The sequence below is a fragment of the Petromyzon marinus genome, chromosome 50 (genome assembly GCF_048934315.1).
Source record: "Petromyzon marinus isolate PM22_M1 ecotype Great Lakes invasive population chromosome 50, UKy_Petmar_22M1.pri1.0, whole genome shotgun sequence".
Taxonomy (NCBI): domain Eukaryota; kingdom Metazoa; phylum Chordata; class Hyperoartia; order Petromyzontiformes; family Petromyzontidae; genus Petromyzon; species Petromyzon marinus.
The window spans coordinates 11687863-11697955 of NC_133716.1; the positions used below are offsets into that span (position 1 = coordinate 11687863).

A 10093-nucleotide genomic window follows, 5' to 3' on the forward strand; every position below is an offset into this window, starting at 1 on the left:
TTGCTGAACTAGGAACGAATTTGCATGTTTTGTTTATGTGTCAAACCTTACTAATTGGCTGTGTTGGGTGGTGGCGGGTTTAATAACACATTTATATTTAAGTGATCTAAACCTAAAAACCTCTTATGGATGAGATTGGTCATGAAAGCTACTAAGCTACTAAGTGTTATACAGAGGAAGTTACGTACACAAATTAATCAACTGAATATGTTAACTCGCATTTTTTTATTCTAGCAGGTAAGGCCCACTGAGCTATGTAGTTATTTTTCAGAAGCGACCTGGCCATCACAAATGATAACTCAACAAAGTGGCTTATCACGCAGAAAATTATAGCAGCCAAATATCCGAAAAGTGCGTCAAAACATGCAAACAGTTAATGCAGCCTTGATGCCTTGCACAGGGTAACTTGATGTTCAAACTTGGTGTTTGAACATCTGAACACCTGTTTTATTGCGAGAAAGGGTAAAACCTATTCTTATTTTTTTCATCATGTTTGAGATAATATTTGATTTTTAATAATTGTATTTCAACGAGAGCCCGGTGCAGAGCATGAACCGCGGTGCAGGGAGCGGGGCGGGGGGGGGGTACAGAAACTCCGTGGACACAAGTCCCGAACGCCGTGATCCTGGGTTTAGAAGAGGGGGATATTTAGCTCGCTGCTGCCCCACTGAGTGGGAGGGGACGGTGAGAGAGGAAGAACTTGAGTAAGGGAGTAGAGGGAGCGGCGAGAAGGGGGGAAATGGAATAAGGGAGGGGAGGAGCATTTGGGAATTAATAACTTACAAGCACTTAGTGAACTTATCAACCGGTAAAAGCCCCGCATGAGATGGTATCGTTAGAATGAACCGCGTGTAAAGGCACGTGGACGATGCTCGTAGCAGCCCGTGGCTGCCGCCACTGCCGCTGTCTCCTGGCCGAGTGGCGCTTGACGAGGAGCTGCGTGGCTCAGTGCGAGCCTCCGCTCGGGGGGGGGGGACAAAGCTCTCGCTCGTGAAGTCAACAAAGCGCGCAAGCCTAGCGGATTAATTTAGCCACGAATTGCGCCGTGGCCCTGGGTAGCGGCGACTCGCCACTCGGCGGAGGATGTGATCGGTCACAGCCACGCCGGACGGCTCGGGGTCACGCGGACCACTTCGCTGCTGCTCGATAACGGAGTGGCAGGACGTGATGGTGGCGGACGTGAGGGTGTGAGGGTGGCAGGACGTGAGGGTGGCAGGACGTGAGGGTGGCGGACGTGAGGACGTGAGGGTGGCAGGACGTGAGGGTGACAGGACGTGAGGGTGGCAGGACGTGAGGACGTCAGGGTGACAGGACGTGAGGGTGTGAGGGTGGTGGGCGCTAGGAGCTGAGAGGCGCGGCGTCTGCTTTTAGGGTCCTCACGGAGCTCGTCTCCAAGATGCGTGACATGAACATGGACAAGGCCGAGCTGGGCTGCCTGCGTGCCATCGTCCTCTTCAACCCCGGTGCGGCACCACCACCGCCACTACCGCCACCGCCACCGCCACCACCGCCACCACCTCCACCACCTCCGCCACCACCGCCACCACCTCCACCACCTCCACCACCTCCACCACCGCCACTACCGCCACTACCGCCACCGCCACCGACACCACCGCCACCACCTCCACCACCTCCGCCACCACCGCCACTACCGCCTCCGCCACCACCGCCACCACCTCCGCCACCACCGCCACCAGGCCCACCACCCCCACCACCTTCAGTTTCAGTTTATTTATTTTGGTATAGTCCTGTGAGCCATTCCGCTCTTGAATCGGGTGCAACCACAACAAACAAAAAAACAAAAACACGAACAAGAAAAACATCTTACAGTGACTACCACCACCGCCACTGCCGCCACCACCATCACCGCTGCTCCTGCTGCTACTCTTACTGCAGCTGCTGCTGTCATTGTTGTTGCTCTTACGCTCTATGTCTGTATGTTGAACTTCTTTCGTACCATACATAGCCAACCGTGCTAATCAGAGGTGCGACTGGTGTTACTGCTGACAGTGCAAGTGCGTGCGGGGAGCGGTAGTGTAGCGGTCAGCGCTACGCTGCGCTACGAACACGGCGACCCGAGTTCGATTCCCGCTCACGGCCAACACCCAGTGACGATTATCTGAACCAGTCCTGGGCCTCCCCTAGGTCGACTCGGCCTCAAACGAGTACCGAGTGCGATGTGTAAAAACCGGGGAGATAAAGGTCGTGTTGCTGGCCACCCACCCGCTCGTGCTCCGTTCCGGCCTTCATAGGTGCCCACAAACAGCACTTCCCCCAACAGTCTGTTACGGCTAAACGGTGGGGTGGGGGGGATCTTTGTCTTTGATGTGCGCTGGGACTCTGCTGACACAGACGCAAAGGGGCTGTCGAGTCCCAGTGACGTGGAGGCACTCCGGGAGAAAGTCTACGCATCGCTGGAATCCTACTGCAAGCAGAAATACCCCGATCAGCCCGGCAGGTGAGTGGGGAAGACGGCGGCCACTCGCACCTTGAGCCGCCTGGACTTAAGCGGCCTTCGCCCCGGGTCCAGCAACAGCCCAGCAACAGTCCAGACACGGCCACGCAGTCTGAACGAAAGCTGACATGTATGTTGAACGTCGTTTGTGCCGTACGTAGCCCGCTGTGCTAATCGGGCATGCGGATTATGTGCTGGGATTTGCACTGAAACAGAATTATACAACAAACATTTTTTTTTATTCTACCAGGTAAGGCCCACCGAGCTATGTAGCTCATTTTCAGAACCGACCTGGCCACAAATGATAGCTCAACGAAGTGGCGTATCAAGTGGAAATTTATCGCGGCCAAATAATCTAAACGCATGTTTCTAAATGTGGAGGGAAAAACCGGAGGACCCGGAGAAAAATCCACGCGACCATCGGGAGACATGCACACTCCAAATATACAAGCTTCAGGGTCGGGATGGAACCCACGACCTCCTGTATACCAGGCGAGGTAGTTAACATCTTGCCAACCTGGCACTTTGCATTGACTGCTCAAGCAAATTGGGTTAGGGCAGTCAGGGATGATGGCCGATGGACGAGACCGGGAGTGAAACGACGACCGTGGAGGTGAAGCAATGAGATGAGAGGGGGGGGGGGGGTGGATTGCAAGGCTGCGAGGAATGGCGATGTCTAGCAATGGATCGATCAAGGCTGATGGTGGTGGTGATGATGATGAGTTAGCCGCTGGAAGTTCTTGTATCTGACACGAGGGTGTAGTGAGGGAATGTGTTGCTGTTAGGATTGAACCGAAGGACCTTTAAATCCTAGAGCAATATCTCTGTCACAGTCTCCATTCAATCTGTTGTCCTTGTTGATATTGGTGCGCCACGGCGGCGAGATGTTATCTCCCTCGCCTGGTATGCAGGAGGTCGTGGGTTCGATCCTGACCCAACGCCTGTATACTTGGAGTTTGCGTGTCTCTTTCCCCGTGGTTGCGTGGATTTTCTTATGGGTCCTCCGGTTTTTCACCTCCACATTTAGAATCAACATCACGCGTTTAGAGCATTGTCAGCTATAAATGTCCACGCGATGATAATCCACCTAGGCGAGCCATCATTTGTGATAGCCAAGTGGCTGCTGAAAGAAAAGAGCTACATAGCTCAGTGGGGGCCTTACCTGGTAAGATGAAAAAAATAGTGAAGTAGTAAAGTGTCAACGGTTGTGATGCTGTGCGATTGTTGTTCCCCTTCTGGCTTGTCCAGGTTCGCGAAGCTGTTGCTGCGCCTGCCCGCCCTGCGTTCCATCGGCCTCAAGTGCCTGGAACACTTGTTTTTCTTCAAGCTCATCGGCGACACTCCCATAGACACCTTCCTCATGGAAATGCTGGAGGCCCCCCATCAGATGACTTGAGATTGGGGGGGGGGGGTGTCAGGCGGGTGGGCGGGGTGGATGGGTGGTTGGGGGGGGTCGGAGATGATGCCTCTTCGGAGTTTTCAAACATTTTATCAAAATCGCACGTCCGGAGAAAAATCTCGTGGGACTTTATGCAAAAACTCCCGCTCGGCTCGGAGGCGGAGGAGGGAGCGGGTTCCACACGTGGCAGCGTGAAGCTTTTCACACGACGAGCTGCAGCTGAAAATGTATTTCCTTCGAAAAAAGAAAACCCTTTGATTTTGTTGTGAATTTGAGGCCGTCAAAAATTATCGCGGCCTTGTGTTTTATAGCCTCTACCGCTGCCAAACGCAGATCCTCTCCGTACGTTTCAAGCTTCGAGGGGCGCCTACCTTCTGCTTTGCAAACGAGACTGGGGAAGATCTGTTAAAACATTTTAAAAATTACAACTTAAACCGTCGGCCGAACAGCTGCTTCAAGACTCGTGCGCGCAAGTTGAGAAGACGTTCGAGACGTGGCATCGAGCCGCATACAGGATTAAAATCGCCTTGTGGTTGTGAAAGCAGTGATATTTTTTTGGCGAGCATTGTTTCGGAAGAAACTTTAATTAGTTTGCCACTAATTTCTCTGCATATTTAAAATTGGAATGTATTTGCAATTTTTAAAAAACTAATTTTATCACAGATGTGCAATTTGCATCAAGGCGCAGACTGCAAAAGCATTTCCATTTGTTCTGGAACTCCGCCACAGACGGCAGAGCCACACGACAGCCGAGATCTGTACGGGGCCGATCCTACCCAGCCGCGAGGCCACATCCTCTTCAGCCGGATTTCACGAGAGTTCTCCAGTGCGTGGACGTGGGTTTAACAGCGTTAAGTGCAAACAAGACAAATTCATCTTATTGATAAAATTCTCCTGAGTACGGAAAAAGAAGACAACCTCATTCATCGCAAAGCACTGATGGAGTGCGTAAATGTTGGTCCTTAAAATAGACAGCTGCCGACTGGCCTCTGCGACCTGGCCGAACTGGCCGCAAGGAGAGGAGAATTGGCGTCATGAAATTCCCGAACGTGCACCGAGTTCCATTGCTGAAACATCGCTTGCTCCCAGCATGCAAGCGCGTGTTGTGGCAGACTCCCAGCATGCAGTGCATTGAGCGACGCAGCTGTAATCAAACAAACAGGAGCCACGCTTGCGCTGATGTCCTTTAAAATGTTGTAACTTTAACTTGTTACTGTTTTTGTTATTAACGACGCTTCAAACTCAGGCCAAACAGCCCATGACACGGCACATTGCGAGTTGCCCACGTGGTTAGGGACGGTTGTATTCGTTTGTTGGGGCTCCGTCATGATGACTTGCAGGAACAGATTTAGGCGGTGAATGCTTAAACTGAAATTTGAGATGGTTGGCATTTTCAAATTCAATATATTAGAATGTAACATTGCCAAGTTGTGGTGTTTGGAAAAATCGAATATTTTTTTTTCCAGAGAAAGAAAATTACATTGTTAGGATTTTTAGATCATAGTTCCATCATTGCAACATGAAAAGCTTTTAGAAGAATTAATAAAACATGCAATTTATATATAGAACTTTAATAAATTATAATCATCAGTTATTTATCCAGGAAAGCCACACTCTTGAGTGCCAAGACTCTGGTCTAGAGGGAGGGGTCCTGCGTTGGGAAGTTCGGTTCGGTCGACTCCTCGTTTTGAGGAGCAGTTTCCTCCCCGCGCGTGGGGAAAGATGCCGGGGAAGCCAGGGAGAATTCCCTCGACAGAGGATGGCCAGGAATCAACGGGCTCATTGCGTATACTCTGTGGGGTTTCCTCGGCAAGGCACTTTCTCTTGAAGGAAAAAAAAAACTTTAAAGCGTAAGCATCTATTTGTTGTTGTTGTTAAAAGACGGACCTGTACAAATTGTGTTACTGCCTGTGGTCGCGGAAACGACGTCGAGGTTTTGCACACCAATTGTTTTGGTGATTGTTGCATGAACTATGGGATAATGCAGATTATTGATATAACGTTTTAAATTATCTCTGTCGGTTAATACACATTTGTAATGCACATTTACAGGAATTTAAAAGCCATCACTGATAATGGGATGATGTAATACTTATATAAATAATTAAATCCCTATCATTAGTACGCTAGAGACACCAAACTGGGGGGAGAACCCGTGCAGTTACGCACATACACATCATGCATTAGTATTATAATTGTTATACGCGTGTGTGTGTGTTTGAGCACAAAATATGCATTAAGATAAAAAAAAAAGCTGGAATATGTTTGCCGTGAACGCCTGTGGACGTCTCGTAACATGGCAAAAGCTCCCCAGCACATTAATAAGAGCCATCTGCTTAGACACTCATTTATTTAACCGTGCAAGAGCCGTGTAAGATTTGTTATCCGTGTTTGAGAATTGCAGCCCTGGCGGGAGCAATGTGTGACCCAGGTTGGTGTCCGAGTGAGGTTGGTGGCGTGGTGATTTTTTTCCGCTTTGTCGGTCACGCTCGATCTAACCCTGGGAGCCGTACGTGCTTGGTAACCCCAACACCAACACAGCCGATGATGTCGCACGTGATCACGCCCACGTAGCCCCGGTCATCCGCTGCTCGACAGCAGGTACCATTCCCGACAGAAATTACCGGCGGCCGTAGCCAGCGGCAGGAGCCAAGCTTAGTGTTTCAGCGGTAAGAGGAGGGGCGCCTCCCCTTGCTCGTGTTTTCACAGCTACGAAGAGGCGACCGAGCAGAGCCAAGCGGCTGTGTTTCCCAGGCTATCTGACGTGAGTTCAGCTCTTTGAAATGCGACATGAAGGGACCGTTCGAGCGCGTGGGTCGTGCGTAGCGCCAAAGTGACGCCACTGCCACGTTACGCGTGACCCGCTTCATCGCCGCGCGACACGAACTAGAGAGTGTGCCTCAAAGTCCACTTTAAGTTTTAATTTTGAACAGCGTTCAAAACTTGTGCCTGGCAGCTTGCGATACACAGCGTTTTGGTACATGTTTTGCGAGATTTGTATTCGGAGGGTTGTGCATGCGCGTGTGCTTTTGTTTTTGCGTGATACAAATGTGAATAAGCGACGACGAGAGCTTTTGCCAGGTTGTGAACATCCCCTGCGGCTTGTACGACTCAGTCCGCGTGGGTTCCAGTGCCTAAGAAATCAAGAGAAGACAATCCGGAATGGCCGACCATTTTTTTTTGCTAGTGTCAAGAGTCAAAATGGGGAAGGGGGTGTGGGAACTAAAATCAACTCTTGCAAGGAACAGGGTACCTGTGTCTCAGATTTTCATAAAGTGTGGAGGTGGGGGGGGGAAGGTTTTTACGCATTGAATTGTCGCTGCTCACTGCTCGTTTTACTCGGCTGTTCATGGGAATAGTCCGGGCTCTCATTAATGTGATGAGGTGAGATTGTTGACAACTTAAAACGTCGTTCTTAGAGTTTGTGAACGCCAATCAGATTTTTACTGGTAAGTTTTCGTTGGTTTTTATTTTACTTAAATGTCACCTAGAAGTAAAAAAAAATCAATCGCTCTCGAAGGTGTCAAGACATGTTAAGTGGTTTTGTTTTTAAATTACCTTTCGCAGCTTGTGTTCAACTTTTACCTCAGTAAAAGCCATCGGGGGGGGGGGGGGGGGAAATGCGTCTAAAACAATGTGTTTGAGTTTCAACGACGGAACGAGAGATGCAATTTTTAAGAATAAAAGGTGTATAAATGATGGTCTCGGTATTAAGACGACGATCAGGAAACAGCATTTGGTAACGCTCGCGTCTAAAAATAAAGTCTATTTTTGTACAGATGTCATTTTAAATGTTCACTTTTAGGCCAATGATGTGTAGATCGTGAACGATGTACAGTAGCCGAGAATGAATAACACATTCAAGACGACGGCTCTCGTGAGGTTAGAAACGTTTGTGTGTTTAGGTGCACTGTGATTCATTAATAAAGAGGCTTTGGGCGGTCCGTTAAGCGACAAGCATTATTTTTTTGCTGCGAGCTATTGACGCGTCACAGGCAAACGTAGTACATGTGTTTTAATGTACGTCTAATAAACTGCCAGAATAATCGTTCTCACGCGTTTCAGTTGCGGTCTTTGTATGGTTGGCCCTGCGAAATGATTGAGGGTTGGCGAGGTGTTAACCACATCGCCTGGTATCCAGGTTGTGGGTTGTCCCCTACCGTGAACGCTCTATATTTGGAGTTTGCGTGTTCTTCCTGTGGTTTGTGTGGATTTTTTGGGTCTCATAGCCCATGCAAAAGGAGCCAGTACTTGCGCAACAGGTGGGAGGTGTGTAAAGAGCCCTCCACAGGTGGGGGCAACCAGCCAATGAGGGGTGGCAGTGTGACCGCCGGGAAGTATAAAAGGGGCAACTCGGCTCAGGTGAGAGGCAGCGGTCGTTTGGCCTTTTTACAGCACTTGTCCCAATAGGGTTCAAGGCTATACGGGGGATGTCTCTTTAATTGTACCTACCTGGTTAAAAAGCCATCCCATTTTTAACAACTGATTATGCATTTCGTTTCTCAAGTCCGCTTGTCCTGGTCAGGGTCGTGGCGGCAGCATGTTGAGGTGGGCGGTCCAGACCTCCCTTTCCTTGGCGACACTCTCGCTCTTCTTGGGGGAAATCCTCAGGCATTCCCAGGCCAGCTGAGCGACACTCCTGCCAGCGTGTCCTGGGGCCAACCCCAGGGTCTTCGCCCCGTGGGACGTGCCTGATAGAGATCCAGGGGGAGTCTACCAGTCGGCATCCTTACCAGGTGCCCGAACTACCTCAACTGGCTCCTCTCGATTTGGAGGAGCAGCGGCTCGACTCTGAGGCTCTCCTGGATTACCGAGCGCCTCGCCCGATCACAGAGTGAGCCCGGCAACCCTGCGGAGAAACCTCATTTGGCCCCTTGTACCCGGGATCTCATCCTTTCGGTCGTTAACCGACACTCATGACCATAGGTGAGGATGTGAATGTAGATCAACCTGTAAACTGATAGCTTTGCTCGAGAACTCAGCTCCAACTTCACTACCACAGAACGGTGCAGTGCCCGCAACACTGCAGACGCTGCACCGATCCGCTGGCCGATCTGTCGCTCCCACTTACCATCACTCGCGAAAGAGACCCCGAGGTACTTAAACTCCTCCACTAAGGGCAGCTGTTCCCCCCTCACCTGGAGAGAACAATTCCCCACCTCCCGGGGAGTGAACCATGACGCAAATTTGGGGGTGCTGATCCTCATCCCTGCCGCTTCACACTCGGCATCAAACCGTTCAAGTGCACGCTGGAGGTCACAGACTGACGAGGCCAAGAGGACATCATCTGCCAAAATCAGAGATGTCACCTCCATGCCTCCATACTGGATACTCTCCATACCTCGGCTGCACCTTGATATTCTGTCCATGAAAATCTCAAAAAAGACGAACCTTTGGCGGAGTCCAACACCCACAGTGAACGACTTTCATTTAACACCAAGAATATGGACACAGCTTTCACTCCGGGAATAGAGGGACTGGATAGTGCAAAAGCAGCAATGATACATCATACTCCCACAGCACCTCCCACAAGACATTGCAGGGAACACGGTCACATGACCTATCCAAGTCTACAAGAGGTAGACTGGAGAAGCGTACTCCCATGACCCTTCAAATATCTGAGAAATCCATTGCTCCATGAAAACGACAAAATCCACATTGTTCCTCCTGAACCTGAGGCTCAATTACTGGGTGGAGCCTCCTGTCCAGCACTCTGGCATAAGTTTTACCTGGGATGCTGATGAGTGCGATTCCTCTGTAGTTGGAACACACCCTCTGGTCCTCTTTTAATAAAATATGGGAATCACGACTCCAGTTTGCCAATCCAGATGTACGTACCCGCCTTCCATGCAACAGTGAAGAGGCGTGTTTACCACGACACTCCTACACCGTCCAGCGCTTTCAACTCTGGGCAAATCTCGTCCATCCCAGCAGCTTTGCCACTACGAAGACCCTCGACCGCCAAAGCGACTTCAGCAGCTGTGTGGATACCACTTTTTAAAAAAATACATCGTTTACTTAAATTTTTAGTTTTTTGTCAAGTGCCTCCCCAATTCAAATAATTGTTTTCATTTCAGCAAGTGGACAAACGTCTATTTGGTTTGGGCACAGAACAGATTCAATCGCCACGATTCCATGGCACAATTTGACTTCGGGGATTTGTTCTTATTCCTGCTGTTGTATTGTCCGTCTCGTTGGTTACATGCAACTAAAATTTTACTCCTTCACGAATTACAAAT

The 10093-nt window shown here is 49.9% G+C and overlaps 1 protein-coding gene across 4 annotated transcripts in view; it reads left to right on the forward strand.

Moving 5' to 3' along the window:
* The window catches only part of LOC103091800 (retinoic acid receptor RXR-alpha-A), a 164409-nt gene extending 160537 nt beyond the window's left edge, over positions 1-3872 (forward strand). For all 4 annotated transcript variants that reach the window (XM_032973029.2, XM_032973028.2, XM_076074873.1 and 1 more), the window contains 3 exons: positions 1372-1463; positions 2353-2458; positions 3704-3872. In XM_032973029.2, the coding sequence (XP_032828920.2) occupies positions 1372-1463; positions 2353-2458; positions 3704-3851 (346 nt within the window). In that variant the 3' untranslated portion in view covers positions 3852-3872. The remainder of the gene's footprint in view (positions 1-1371; positions 1464-2352; positions 2459-3703) is intronic.
* The last annotated feature ends 6221 nt before the right edge of the window (positions 3873-10093 follow it).